The sequence below is a fragment of the Uloborus diversus genome, unplaced genomic scaffold (assembly GCF_026930045.1).
Source record: "Uloborus diversus isolate 005 unplaced genomic scaffold, Udiv.v.3.1 scaffold_18, whole genome shotgun sequence".
Lineage (NCBI taxonomy): Eukaryota > Metazoa > Arthropoda > Arachnida > Araneae > Uloboridae > Uloborus > Uloborus diversus.
The window spans coordinates 1,578,862-1,595,232 of NW_026558329.1; the positions used below are offsets into that span (position 1 = coordinate 1,578,862).

The 16,371-nt window shown below is 35.6% G+C and overlaps 1 protein-coding gene across 1 annotated transcript in view; it reads left to right on the forward strand.

The window, feature by feature from the left end:
- Positions 1-16,371, forward strand: part of LOC129233136 (CD109 antigen-like) — a 37,255-nt gene that overhangs the window by 10,408 nt on the left and 10,476 nt on the right. The window contains exons 2-4 of the mRNA XM_054867199.1: positions 3,536-3,649; positions 10,872-11,052; positions 14,011-14,179. Of these exons, the coding sequence (XP_054723174.1) occupies positions 3,536-3,649; positions 10,872-11,052; positions 14,011-14,179 (464 nt within the window). The remainder of the gene's footprint in view (positions 1-3,535; positions 3,650-10,871; positions 11,053-14,010; positions 14,180-16,371) is intronic.

The window sequence follows — 16,371 nt, forward strand, 5'->3', positions numbered from 1 at the left end:
GTCCGCGGACCTGCCGGATCGTGCGTTAATCATCATGCCCTGACTGCCTGTATCTAACTGGGTGTGCGTTAAGGTCTCCTCCGAGAGATGGCGGGAATATCGATGGGTTTCGGAGCGGACGATTCGAACGGAAATCATTTGCAATGCTAATCAAACGGCGGCGATAGGTAGGGTGCCTTCTTTTTGCGTAGGCGCTCGAATCGGAAATACCGGGCTATTAATCGGGGCCTCCTTAAGCCGGTGACACAAGGGGGAGAAAAAAATGGATAAACACTTCTCTCCTCCGACTTTTCCGTATTGAATATTTCTGAATGGAAACATTAACTATAGAAAGGAGCAAGGGCGCCCATATGCAAAATTGTAAGGGGGGGGGGGGCTCTGATATTTTCTCTATGGGTTAGAAGGGTATTTTTTCCATGGAAACCAATATCAGGACAGATTGGAGTCATTAAAATATTTCATTTTTAATAACTCATTCATTAATGGCTGAAGAATAAATGTGTTTACATTTTTGCAAAAGAAAAAAGTACCAAAAGCAAGAAAGTTTTAATTTCAAGGGGGGGGGGGCTTGAGCCCCCCTTGCCCCCTTATATGGGCGCCCTTGGAAAGGAGTGAAGTGACACAAAAGCTGGAAAAGAAAGAAGTAGGCTCTTGATGAAAGCAGGGGTGTGCACAGGGGGGGGGGGAGAAGGGACACCTGTTGGGCCTGAGCCTGAAGAGGGCCCAATATTTTTAAAATTAGGGTTGAAATATAGGGGTAAACAACGTAGAGGGGGGCCCGGAAAAGTCATTTGTGACGAGCCCCAAAACTTCTGTGCACGCCCCTGCGCCAAAGCAAGACGCGTCATCGCCTGATGGGGGGAGACTCTAATCGAATATTTGCTTTTAAATGAAAGATTTTCAACGCAAAAAAATGGAATGTTTTCTGACGGAATGGGTACTTTTATGACCTGTGAGTGGAACACGGATCCAGCTGCACGGAATGGGCAGACGATATCATTTACTTCCAGCACGAAACGAGAAGATGTCGTATGGAACGCGATGCGAAACTTCATTTCCGTCAAGTCCATTCATCAAAAGCGGATGTGTCGTTTGGGTCCGATCAAACACCAACGTCGACTTCTATTGACTTAGGCTATGGAAGATGTAACGATAACTTAATATGTCTAAGAAATATCGATACATTATCGTCTATTTTGTGACATAGTACTCTAGAATAGAAAAGTTCAAATGTGGGTCGGGAGAACTTAACATTTGTCCGCCGGCACGAATTTTAGCGAAATGAAAACTTCAAATTCGGCTGCGGAACGTTAAAAAGGATGATTTCTTGACCCGATTGTCACCAGGTTGAAATTGATGCTAGAATTTCTTTGCTAGCATAGCATCACATAATTATTCCCAGCAGGTAAAATAGCATGAATTTTCTAGCAGACTTGCTAGCATGCCATGCAGTTTTGGCCTGCTTTTAATGCTAGCTAGCGTACAATTTCTTGCTTGTGTTGCTTGAATAAGTTGCTAGGCCAGCAACAATTACTATCACCACTTGCTGCTATTCTAGCAGTAATTTACCCACTATATGCTATTTTTCTTTGCTTGTAACCATCCATTGCTTTTTTTTTTTAAACTTTTCTAGCAAGATTTCTACCATATGTTGCTTTAAAGGGGTCCGGGACACAAAAATCGTCAAATTTTGCAATTTTTTTTTATCATGTAAAAAATTACTCCGTGTTTTTCTGCTTAAGAGGAGATTTGAATCTTGTTTCTATCTTAAATAGAACGAAAGATGTAATTATTTTTGTTTCATGCACCTAACTAATGTGTACTTAACTTTAAAACTTTAAACGCGTTTTTCTCCATGATGCCATTTTTCCCGATTTCTTGCATTCAAACTCTTATAAGTCAGGAACCGATAAAGATAAAGTAATGAAACTTGGAGCATATCTTTTTCAAACAGTTTACTTTAAATTTTATTCGTCGAATTTGAAAAAAAAATTTTACTGCAAAAATTACGATTTTTTAAAAAAAATATTTCTTCGAATTTTTCGAAATTTTTCTTCAAATATTTTTTATTTTTTATTGAATCAATATTTTTAAAATCGCCGAATAAAAATTAAAGCTTAGATATTTGTGCGTAATTCATTGAAAAAAAATTGAAAATTGTTTAAGAATATTTTGAGTTATAGCAATTTAAAGCAACCCCATTTTTTATAAAAAAAACTAATTAAATTTAAATAAAAATTTTTCTTTTTTTCATATTTATGTTATGATTTTGCTTATTAAATAAATGGTGAATCAGTGCAAAAAATTTCAAAACTCTAAAGTATATAATAAAAAAAATTTCAAAATGTGTCCCGGACCCCCTTAATTTTATGCTAGTTCTAGCAGGCTTGCTAGCATGCCATGCGCTGTTTTAGCCCACTTTTTAATGCTAGCTAGCATACAGTTTCTAGCTTGTGTAGCATGAAAAAGTTGCTGGCCTAGCAGCAATTAATAGCACCACTTCGTGTCAATGCCTTTAAGGAAAACTAACTCCGTAATTGTGTCACAAAAATTAAACGTAAAACCACTTGTCACCCAGCGCAGTTATAACCGCCGCCCCCTGCACCATGTTCGTGGTTGGCAACATCCAAATTTGTTTTCCCTCGTGTCAATACCGTTCAGGAAAACTAACTCCTATAATTGTATCACAAAAATCGCACGGAAGCTAAAATTTGACCACATGCTCCTCCACTCCATGTGAATTGTATTGACCATAGACTAATAATAAGAGTAGACCGAGCTTTCCCAGACTTGCTGATAAAAAAATGGGTTCATGGATACATCATGTGACTGGTAGAAGGCTTGGCGAAAACGTTGGCAGCATGGTTGCTAGATGGCAACATTATCTATAGTTTGGCACTTGACATGTAATTTAAGTAATGTGTTTTCATTATAATTTTTTTTCCAGGTCAGAGATTGAACTGTTTTTCTTTTAGTTATGCATTATTTTGACATTAGTAAATTAGTTTTTTATCACAGTTTTCAGTAACATTTATTTCATTTGGAACTGCTACGTCAGCGTTGGCGTGAACGTAATGGCGTAAACGTTTTGCGTTAACGCAAAAATGTACTAATCGGTATCTTAAATTGAAATTGTAGGTAAAAATCTTACCGTTTGCCGATTCTTTTTAGGCGCTTGCATCTTTAATTGCTTAGAGAGTTATTGAAATTGACTAAAGAAAATGCACAATTCTCTCTAAACGAAAAACTCACTATATTAACAAAATATGTACAACTCAGAATAACAAATTTACAAATCGGACTCCATAAAAGATCATTCTTCCGTGTTCCATCAATTATATTTATTTTATTTATCGCTGGCGTGGATCGTCTGCTACGAACGACGCCCGCTGTTGCTAGGATATCCACCAGTCACATGGTTTGGTTTATGAGCAGCAAAAGGGTTGCCATAGCTCAGTCTACTCTTATTATTAGTCTATGGTATTGACTTCGCGACTCCCTCAAAATTGGTCAGTGATGGTGTTGTTTCTTTCAGGTTTAGGATGCTGTGGGCCTTCGTGGTGCTGATCCTCCCTTGGCTCGCCTCTTCGCAAGACAACTACCCACAATTCCAGTCGGACATGCGCAATGAACAGCTCAAGCACGAACCGTGAGTACACGTCCCCTATTGATCCCCCCGTCATATCCGTAGTCTAAAACTAAGGCCCCTGTAGTGGAGGAGCCGACGCATCCGCCATTTTGGAGCAAACTTGATCCAGTGCTTCGAATCGATAGCATTGCTGCTGATATTTACATTTCTTCAGCATGTGTTAAATTGAGTCAAATGGGCGGTTGTTCGGCTGTAAACTGTGCAAACAGCTCCAAAAAAGGATCTCAGCTCTTCAGATTTGCAGCAGATGCAGAAAGAAAAAAGATAATGGATAATTAATAGCCCGCGAAGTGACTAGCAGTCTGGAAACGACGCCAACTCTTTCCAAAATTTCGCCAATCTCAGCGGCGTACGCAGACAAATCAGTTCGGGGGGGGGGGGGGGGCTGAGCTCGAAAGTCTTTAAGCTGGGGGGGGGATACTTATGAACTGTAGCTAAGAAAAGTTCATGTATCGCTTTTCTGATATCAATACGAATGTAAGATTTCAAAAATACATCATAAAAAAAAACTTGTTCTTTATTATAATTTTTGTAATTAATTTTGAAAATTTCGGGGGGGGGGGCTGTAGCCCTATCAGCCCCCCCCCCCTGGGTACGCCACTGGCCAACCTTCACCTTCGCTCTCCCTCTCTCTCGTTCCCTGTTTGGCGAATGATTGCCAATAAAGGTAGCTTTCCCTGTTGTACGCTTGCTCCAAAATGGCGGATGCGTCGGCCTCTCCAGTTATAGGGACTCTATCTAAAACCACCCTTGTTGTACTAAAATTGTTTCTTTATGAAGTAGACGTCGCTTTTTGAAAAACTTGTTTTTGCCGGGCTTGACTACAGCAACCCAAGATTCTGTTGTCTTCAACCGGTTTGGAAGATTGATTCGTCCAAGGAGAAACGCCAACAATGCAGCGATAATATTATTTTAATATATAATATAATTTATTGAGCAATCGCGATTGCTTATTGCTTTCATTTGACTGTTTTTGATGTCCTATCATTTTATTTTCCCACCGCCACCCTCTGCAGCATCACCGTCGACCGGCTCCTCACGATGCTGCTCCCATAGCGAAAGCCGGCTCCACGTTGCATCCATGTCCTACACACACGCGCATACATACACAACATACACAGCTACACACACACATACACCTACACATACACACACAAACACAAACACACACATACACACAAACACATATACACACGCATACATACAGACACCTACACATACACACGCAAACACTACACACATACACACAACTACCCACACATTCATGCCTGCACACAGACACAAACACATATGCCTATATGCCTACACACACATACACATACCCCGCCCCCCCCCCCCACACATATACGCATACCCCTCCCCCACGCACACATACGCATACCCCGCCCCCACGCACACAAACACTCATACACGCAACTACCTACACACTCATACCTGCACACAGACACAAACACACATGCCTACACACACATACACAAACCCCCTACACACAAACACACATAACCCCTACACACACATCCCCCCCCCCCCCACAGAAACACACACACACTCGCGATTGCGAAAAACATAATTTGAATTCAACATGTCAAAATTCAAATTAATTTTTCTTTTTTTTAAATTTATTTTTATTATTACCGCCAGCGTCTGACATAGTGATAACGTCTCATCGTAATGGAGTCAATGAGCTTCGGAAGAAATTGAACTAATTAAACAGGGGTGATTGTGTTCCGGTATTTTACCGAACTCCCGGTATTTTCGGACGTATTTCCGGTATTTTTATGTCCGAAAATACCGGAATTATGCTTTTTTTTTTGTTATGCTTTTATTTCCCTACCTCCACATTTTTTAAAATTATGTAATACTCATCAAATATACCTGCAAGTGTCTTAAGATGGACACCTATCCCTTAAGATGGACAAATGTCAAGATAATTTGTATTAAAAACTTAATCAAATGTACACACACTATTTTGACTCAGAACTATTTAACACTATGGCAAAGGTGCACTTAAGTAATAAGGACCAAAGATTCCCTACCCCCGCACCCCCCCCCCGTTCTCGCTTTGAAACTTTCAGGTATTTTTTGATGAACTCACAATCACCCCTGCTAGATATCGCCAAATGTCACCAAGTTTGGCGACTTTTCGAACCTTCTGCTCGTGATCCTCATCGCGGTTGTGCATCTCGGGATGTGCGTCATAGAAGTAACATAAAAGGCAACGTAGAAGCAACGAAATGTGTTCCACCCCGCGATTTCCTCCTGCGCGAAGTAATATTAAATTCTAACTCTGCGGTTCCATCGTTTAAATGTCAGCAATTCATTTTCCGAAGTATGTACTCAGATCGTTCTGCGTTTGTTTTGCAAGCCCCTATAGCCTATACCTTCTAATTTTATGAAGAAAGAGATTTCATGGAAAGTAACAAGTTCACCATTTGTTGCTCTAAAAAAAGTTTGTAATGAAATCTAATTTTATGAAGAAAGAGATTTCATGGAAAGTAACAAGTTCACCATTTGTTGCTCTAAAAAAAGTTTGTAATGAAATCTAATTTTATGAAGAAAGAGATTTCATGGAAAGTAACAAGTTCACCATTTGTTGCTCTAAAAAAAGTTTGTAATGAAATCTAATTTTATGAAGAAAGAGATTTCATGGAAAGTAACAAGTTCACCATTTGTTGCTCTAAAAAAAGTTTGTAATGAAATCTAATTTTAGGAAGAAAGAGATTTCATGGAAAGTAACAAGTTCACCATTTGTTGCTCTAAAAAAAGTTTGTAATGAAATCTAATTTTAGGAAGAAAGAGATTTCATGGAAAAGTAACAAGTTCACCATTTGTTGCTCTAAAAAAAGTTTGTAATGAAATCTAATTTTAGGAAGAAAGAGATTTCATGGAAAGTAACAAGTTCGCCATTTGTTGCTCTAAAAAAAGTTTGTAATGAAATCTAATTTTATGAAGAAAGAGATTTCATGGAAAGTAACAAGTTCGCCATTTGTTGCTCTAAAAAAAGTTTGTAATGAAATCTAATTTTATGAAGAAAGAGATTTCATGGAAAGTAACAAGTTCACCATTTGTTGCTCTAAAAAAAGTTTGTAATGAAATCTAATTTTATGAAGAAAGAGATTTCATGGAAAGTAACAAGTTCGCCATTTGTTGCTCTAAAAAAAGTTTGTAATGAAATCTAATTTTATGAAGAAAGAGATTTCATGGAAAGTAACAAGTTCACCATTTGTTGCTATAAAAAAGTTTGTAATGAAATCTAATTTTATGAAGAAAGAGATTTCATGGAAAGTAACAAGTTCACCATTTGTTGCTCTAAAAAAAGTTTGTAATGAAATCTAATTTTATGAAGAAAGAGATTTCATGGAAAGTAACAAGTTCGCCATTTGTTGCTCTAAAAAAAGTTTGTAATGAAATCTAATTTTATGAAGAAAGAGATTTCATGGAAAGTAACAAGTTCACCATTTGTTGCTATAAAAAAGTTTGTAATGAAATCTAATTTTATGAAGAAAGAGATTTCATGGAAAGTAACAAGTTCGCCATTTGTTGCTCTAAAAAATGTTTGTAATGAAATCTAATTTTATGAAGAAAGAGATTTCATGGAAAGTAACAAGTTCGCCATTTGTTGCTATAAAAAAGTTTGTAATGAAATCTAATTTTATGAAGAAAGAGATTTCATGGAAAGTAACAAGTTCGCCATTTGTTGCTCTAAAAAAAGTTTGTAATGAAATCTAATTTTATGAAGAAAGAGATTTCATGGAAAGTAACAAGTTCGCCATTTGTTGCTCTAAAAAAGTTTGTAATGAAATCTAATTTTATGAAGAAAGAGATTTCATGGAAAGTAACAAGTTCGCCATTTGTTGCTCTAAAAAAAGTTTGTAATGAAATCTAATTTTATGAAGAAAGAGATTTCATGGAAAGTAACAAGTTCACCATTTGTTGCTATAAAAAAGTTTGTAATGAAATCTAATTTTATGAAGAAAGAGATTTCATGGAAAGTAACAAGTTCGCCATTTGTTGCTCTAAAAAAAGTTTGTAATGAAATCTAATTTTATGAAGAAAGAGATTTCATGGAAAGTAACAAGTTCACCATTTGTTGCTATAAAAAAGTTTGTAATGAAATCTAATTTTATGAAGAAAGAGATTTCATGGAAAGTAACAAGTTCGCCATTTGTTGCTCTAAAAAAAGTTTGTAATGAAATCTAATTTTATGAAGAAAGAGATTTCATGGAAAGTAACAAGTTCACCATTTGTTGCTCTAAAAAAAGTTTGTAATGAAATCTAATTTTATGAAGAAAGAGATTTCATGGAAAGTAACAAGTTCACCATTTGTTGCTCTAAAAAAAGTTTGTAATGAAATCTAATTTTATGAAGAAAGGGATTTCATGGAAAGTAACAAGTTCACCATTTGTTGCTCTAAAAAAAGTTTGTAATGAAATCTAATTTTATGAAGAAAGAGATTTCATGGAAGGTAACAAGTTCACCATTTGTTGCTCTAAAAAAAGTTTGTAATGAAATCTAATTTTATGAAGAAAGAGATTTCATGGAAAGTAACAAGTTCACCATTTGTTGCTCTAAAAAAAGTTTGTAATGAAAATTGAATTTCGTTTGAAGAGTGTGAAGTAGCATTGTCCCTGGAACCTGTTATAAGATGCAACATATTGAGCGTCATTTCTTGCGTAATTTGTGTAAATTTTGTACACATATTTTGCATGGTGGTGTAACAAAATCTTTAAAAAAAATTTCTCTGATTTAGCTCCGAAAATTTCCATGATTGTAGAATCGTGGCTATCACACATATTTAAAAGATAGATCCACATTAATATAGCATACCTGCCATTTTTGCAAGAAACACAAGCAGTAGATTTTGGTTTGAAAAAATGTTCGGGTCAATATTTAACTTGCGACATTAGAAAACTTGCACTCAAAATGTCGCAGAATTTCCGACTGCGTTCGAAGACATTTTTTTGAAAAATAACCTGGACATTTTTTTAAATGTTATTTTTTAACTACATGTGTTTGAAAACTATGAAAAAAATGTAAAACCAAGCTTTTAAAATATTATTTAAAAACAAAAATGGAAAAATTTGAAGAAAAATAGCGAAAAAACGTGTCTTGCGCTAACAGCTCTGGACAAAATTTGGTTCTAATCACACAGAAACCCTTTTAGTAATACACTTGTATGACATTAATGTGTGTTTTGCTCTAAAAGTTTTATTATTTTTTAAAAACGTACTGAAATATAGCCGAGCAAAGTTCCTATACTGGTATATTTTCGTTAACAAACGCCTTTGTTTAAACTTATCCGCATGAAAATATTACTTAATAATGAAATTCAGCTTAGCTTTTAGAGGAAAACATCAAGCATATTACAGAGAAGTATCTCAGAAAATTTCACATCAATACTCGAATAACTTTTTGAGATATCATTGTTACAGTAGACTGCTTTCTTCAAAAATATCGGTCTTCAGAAAACGCGTTTAAATGCAGCTTCCGATCTGGAGTTCAGTGTACGACTCTGTAATAATACAGCTATAACTCCAGTTGTAATTCACGTAGAGTAAAAACTAAGACAGTTTTGGAAAGCTAATGAATCAGACTACAAAATGAAATCATAAAAACAATTACGAATATTTCATCGAAAATGTCGATTTTAACGCAGTCGGATACCTTTTAAACATTTTCGAAATAAGGTTTTGATGAAAATATAGACAAATTTTGTTTACAAGCCTTTAAATATAGCTTAATAAAAATCAAAAATGAAAAAGAAAAAATCCAAACAGATGCAAAAAGCTGCATGAAACAAAAAGTTAAAAATATTATTAATAATTACTGAAACGATAGTCATAACTTTTGAGAAAATAAAAAATTAAGAAACGTCTGGTTTGGGGTAATTTTTGCAAGTTTTTATCAATTTTTTGTTGGGTTCGATTTCAAGCCTTTGTCGGTTTGTAGTAGTTCTTAAACATAATTAATGAATGAATAAAGTGAAAAACTAACTATATGCTGTATCTTCTCCAGTATTTGTGCTTTATTTACGTTGTTTTTCACTTTATTCATATTGTTGTACAAAGCATATATGATAATTTTTTATATAATTAATGAATGTTTAGAAAGTCGCTTGGCAAAACAAAAGAAAAAAAAAATTTTGTGTCCAAATGAAAAGAAATTTCAGGGAGGAAAACTTTAGCAGTTTGGCGTTTTGGTGATCGAAAATTTTTTCCCCCGATATTTTGAGAAATACAGGGGTGATTGTGTTCCGGTATTTTACCGAATTTCCGGTATTTTCGGAAGTATTTCCGGTATTTTTATCACCGAAAATACCGGAATTATGTTCTTTTTTTGTTATGCTTTTATCTCCCTACCTCCCCATTTTTTTAAAATTATACAATACTCATCAAAAATACCTGCAAGAGCCTTAAGATGGACACCTATCCCTTAAGATGGACAAATGTCAAGATAATTTGTACAACACCAGCTCAAAAGTAACTTTGTAACCCATTAAAATTTTAATCAAATGTACACACACTATTTTGACTCTGACTATTGAACTATTTAATACTATGGCATAGGTGCACTTAAGTAATAGGGACCAAAGATTACCCCCCCCCCTCCCCCGTTCTCGCTTTGAAACTTTCAGGTATTTTTTGATGAACTCACAATTACCCCTGGAAATAATACCCTGAATTTTTCCAGAAATAAAGAGTTCCCTGAGAATTCCCTGATTTCCAAGTTATGTCACCACCCTGTTTTGTATTGTTTTTTTTTTTTTTCATAATACGCATATAATACGCATATTTTTATGCGATTTCGTTAAGAAAATTGAGCAATCAGGGTATTAATAGTGTAGATAAATGTCATCATTACATCACTTCAGAAAAATCGAAACGCTTCTATGTGTAAAGTAAGACAAAACAACGTTAGAAGAAGCACAAATTTGTAAATTACAGCAGACACGTGTTTCGGCGTTACAGGGAACGCCTTTTTCAATGCAAAAAATAATGAGCTTATGGATGAAAAGACATCCGACAAAAGCTTCTTTTCATCCATTGTCTTTTCATCCATAAGCTCATTATTTTTTGCATTGAAAAAGGCGTTCCCTGTAACGCCGAAACACGTGTCTGCTGTAATTTACAAATTTGTGCTTCTTCTAACGTTGTTTTGTCTTACTTTACTGTTCAGCATAAAGGTATTTATTTATCTTATCTTGCTTCTATGTGTGTTTCAGGACGTACCTGGTGCTGGCCTCTAAGATGGTGCGCCCGGGCCAAGTGTACCGCGTGACGGTGAGCGTGCTGCGCACCAAGCTGCCCATCACAGTGCGCGCCTCCATCCAGAGAGACGGCGTAGAGCTCACCACCGCGCTGCAGGAGGTCAAGCAGGGCATCCCGGAGACGCTGCTGCTCAAGGTGACCTTCGTCTCTTTGTTTGCATCAAGTGTGACTACCATAAACACTGTAGTCATTACAATAATCGAAACGAATAGGCGATCTGCCACTCTAGTTCCCTAGTTACTCATTAGATGGCAGCACTGAAATCAGTTGTCCGTTACATGTAATATCAGTGGCGCCATCTGTTGAACAAGTAAACAATTAAAATGGTAAATAAAATATGACAACGTATATAAAGTACAAATTGAGAATGAAAAAAGGTTAAAAAAGGTTTTCATTCTCAATTTGTACTTTATATACGTTGTCATAAGCAACACTGTTGAGAATATTAAATGATTATCAAGCCGTGGATCGAAAACACATTTATTAATGTTGAAGAAACTATCTACATTAGCAATGACAAATATATGTAATACTTAATAACCAAAGAACCGAAGCAGAGTAATCACATAAGGCTATTTATAGTTTTAGTCCAGGATTAGTAAATTAACCAATTAATATGCATGTAATGTAAACCAATCAATGAGAAATAAATAAATAAAATATAGACAAAAGAAAAGGATTAACTTAAGAAAATTGAGGACCTCGGAGAGAGCTTCAAGTAAGCCCTGACCAATAGCAAACGTTATTGAAATAAGTTTACTTTAACCAATTAAAGTGCGATTGTAGATATTTCAACATGAAATCAGTTGTCCGTTATATATGATATCAGTGGCGGCATCTGTTGAACAAGTAAACAATTAAAACGGTAGATCACCGATTGGGAGAATAACAAAACATCTTTTTCCCGCAGCTTTTAGTTATGTATTGTCAAAAACTTTTTATCCATTGTACGTGGGTGTCTCTTACAAAATGCTACAACATTGGATACTGTACTAATTACGACATTCGGTACTGTCATACGTATCGGCGGTAAATGGCCTATTGGAAAAAATACCAAAATATATCTCCCTTTTTCTACAGCTCTTTTATTCATTGAATTCATTAATAGGTGTACTCGATTCACGTGGTAACTCCATTTAATTCTTTGCTGGTTAAAAAATACTAAGTCAAAGTCCGGAAAAGGTTTGCAGACCGGTTCGAAAAAAATCCGATGAAAAGTTCAATTTTTATTCCAATTTAGGCCCAATTTTCACATAAATTCTCAAATATGGGGTTGAAACATTACTTGCACACATAAATATTACATATCGTTGGAAAGGGTAGAATTTCCGCGTTCTACGCAATTTGTTTCAATGCTCTAACTTAACTACAGCGGGAGTTATTCGCGTTGTTAGCTCGATTTTTTTAAGGCTTAGCTGAAATTTATGCATTACTTTCTTCATTAAAGCTATCAATAAAAAGTGAAGGATCTGTTCCACAGTTTTCTTTTTGACACCATTGGAAAAAGCGAAGTATATTATTCCAGATCAGATCTATCTCGACCTGTGGTCGAAAACTAAGCTTCTATCTCCAAAGGAACAGAAGGTACAAGTCGTTTTAAATCAAGTTCGAAACATCTCATCTCCATTCAAGTTGTCAACCATTTTGTTTTTGCGTTTCCACGGTTACGCTTTTTAAATCCATTGTTTCTTTCTCATTTTAATTTCTTAAACTTATTTTATTTTGTGTTTCCAAGGTTACGCTTTTTAAATCCATCTTTCTCATTTTAATATCTTAAAAATACTTTAATGTCAGTCGTCATTGTTTGGAAGGGAAATTTAGCATAGTTTTTTCTTTCTTGTATTTAAGCCTGATTGTTGAATATACTTCACTTGACACAATGTTTATTTTCAAGGTAGACCGGGCAAAGCCAGGCGACGCAGCTAGTATCCGATAAGACTAAAAAAGGTTGTATTGTATTTCTAACTCCTAAAGAGTTAAATAAAGCAACGCAGCAGGTATCGAATATAGCAATGTGCTAGCATTTTCGAAGAACGACCAAAGCCTGCCTGTATGTTTTCGTTGATCATGATATTTTTCCGACATTTATTTTGAAAATGTCTTAGTGTCGGACATTATGTGGAATCTACGATATTTGAAATATGAAAGTTTTGTTTATCGATCTTATTAATGCATTATTCATTCATTACTAGGAATTTGTAATCATTAAAAGTAACGAAACAATTAATGTGTGTAATGTGAGTCAATCATTTTATATACTCAAGTATAGTATTGTGTCATTTTACGTAATGTAATAATATGTATTACTTTTTATTTAATGATTTCTATAGTAACAACATTGTAATAGATACGAGTAGATTAATAATAAAGGAAACATTAATTTCAAGTCTATAATTGTAATATTAATTTAGAAAAATAAGCAAAATTGGGATTGGAGTATGCAGTTACTTACCATTTTAAAGAATTTAAATAGTACTGGTTGAAAGTATCATATATATATATATACAGTAGAAGACCGTTATAACGCACACCTTGGGACTTGAGCTTTTGCGTTATATAGGTTTTTGCATTATACAGATCATTTCACAAATTTCGAAACTAATATTCAGAATATATCTCTATATTAGCACTTCAGAATAAGTTTTATCTACAATGAATATTAAAGCACCAATATTGCAATTAGTTATTCACAAATAAATATGATCCACAATCTAAAGAAAGTGCATTATCCTGCACTTCTGCTAGCTTCATGGTTTGCTTAACAGCTGCCTTTTCAAGAGCCATCTGGTATTTTCTGTTTATTGTGAGTACCTAATTTTCATTTAAAAGCTTTGAATAAAGATGGAAAGATGAAAAACTGTTTCAAAATTTAATTTGCCTAACCATTTTTATGTCTGCAAAGCAAAACGGGGGGATTTTTTAAACTAAAAACCAATTGTTTACTTCAGAAAAGCTGTGCGGTTTATAGAGAATTGCGTTTTATAGGTCGGCGTTATAACGGTCTTCTACTGTATATAAATATTTAAAAAAATTTCAAACCTGAATGTGTGCGTTCTGAAGAGAAGTCTAACGCCGAGTCCCGCTGTCGCTCAGGTTCCGACGACGAGCGTGCCCGGCGCGTACAAGCTGCGCGTGGAGGGGAACGTGAACGGGGTGCTGGGCGGCACCGCCTTCATCAACGAGACGTTGCTCACGTTCTCCCAGCGGTCGATGACCATCTTCGTGCAGACAGACAGACCCGTCTACAAGCAGGGACAGACAGGTGAGTGTCCACGACATTTATACATACAGGGGGTTCCAAAAATGACCGATACATTTTACAAATCAATAAAATCTAAACGGACAGCGATGGAAATAGATCGTTTGCTGCATAATGCTTTTGGCAACAGCAAATTTTCAGGCAAACAAACTTCCAAAATTAGTTAAAATATTCCCCAACAGATGGCGCTGCAGGTATTTTAAAAGGTATAAAAGAAAACGCAGTCTGTAAGATCGGCAAAATGAACGGTATGTTGGAAAAATCAATGCTGCTCGATTAGTTTTTACTTATTTTTCAAATATCCCGGTCGTTTTGGCGATCATACAGACTGCATTTTCTTTTATAACTTTTAAAATACATGCAGCGCCATCTGTTGAGGAACATTGTAACTAACTATGGAAGTTTGTCTGCCTGAAAATTTACTGTTTCCAAAAGCATTATGTAGCAAACGGTATATTTCTATCGCTGCCTGTTTAGTTTTTATCGTAGATTAATAATAGGAGTAGAACGAGCTTTCCTAGACTTGCCGATGAAAAAATTGGTTCGTGGATACATCATGTGACTGGTGGAAGGCTTGGCGAAAACTTTGGCAGCATGGTTGCTAGATGGCAACTTTATCTATAGTTTGGCACTCGACATGTATTTTAAGTAATGTGTTTTTATCATAATTTTTTTTACCCAGGTGCACAGATTGAACTGTTTTTCTTTTAGTTATGCATTATTTTGACATTAGTAATTAGTTTTTGATCACAGTTTTCAGTAACTTTTATTTCATTCGGATCTGCTACGTCAGCGTTGGCGTGAACGTAATGGTGTAAACGTTTAGCGTGAACCCAAAAATGTACTAATCGGTATCTTAAATTGAAATTGTAGGTAAAAATCTTACCGTTTGCTGATTCTTTTTGGGCACTTTCATCTTTATTTGCCTAGAGAGTTATTAAAATTGAATCAAGAAAATGCACACTACTATCTCAACGAAAAACTCGCTCTATTAACAAAATATTTACAACTTAGAATAACAAATTTACAAATCGGACTCCATAAAAGATCATTCTTCCAGGTTCCATCAATTCTATTTATTTTCTTTCTCGCGGGCGTTGATCGTCTGCTACGATCAACGCCCGCTGTTGGAAGGATATCCACTAGTCACATGGTTTGGTTTATGAGCAGCAAAAGGGTTACCATAGCTCGGTCTATTCTTATTATTAGTCTATGTTTATACCTTTTTAAAATACCTGCAGCGCCATCTGTTGAGGAACATTGTAACTAATTATGGAAGTTTATCTGCCTGAAAATTTAATGTTGCCAAAAGCATTATGCAGCAAACGGTCTATTTCTATCGCTGGACGTTTAGTTTTTATTGATTTTTCAAATTTATCGGTCAATTTTTTTAACACCCTGTATGTATGTGTGCCCTTCCTTCCCGGAGTTTTAAATTTCGACTTTTAATGATCATATATTCGAGTATAAGTAATCATTATGTATCAGAATATGAAGTATTCATTTTCTCAAACGTTTTCATGTATTGTTGCGATGCAGCCCGCAACATGTACAAATTATTACTTTTACGCAATACTATTTAAAGGGTGTCCCAAAATTAACGCAAGGTTTGAATTTGCCGCCATTTTTGCAATAAATTGTGGGCAATCTTGAAAAAGGGACAATTTGGCAGCTGAGGGTCTAGGGTTATTACAAATAGAGCGTTTTCGATTCCATAATGCGTTTTCATTCTCGAACAATTATTTGAAAAATAATGAAAGTTTGGGCGGGTCAAGCAGTTTACTGTTATTGGCGCTCGATATCGCAATTAGGTAATGCGCGGGTGGTTGTGGGATGGCTGACATAGATGTTTGACTTCAAATAACCCCATAGGGAGAAGTGTAATGATGTAAAATCACACGATCTAGGGTACAATTCATATCACCGAAACGAGAGAGTACACGAACAGGAAATTCCTTACGCAGTGATTGAATTGTTTCGCTGGCTGTATAACAGCATAACACTCCATTTTTACTAACCCTAAACTCCCAGCTGTCAAACTGTTCTTTTTCCGTGGCTGCCAACAATTCACAGCAAAAATTGTGGCAAATTCAAATCTTGCGTTAATTTTGGGACACCCTTGTTTTCCAGAAGATCCGAATTAAATGCTCGAATCAAAGTTACCGCGATGTTCGGGGTGTAGATAACATAACTAT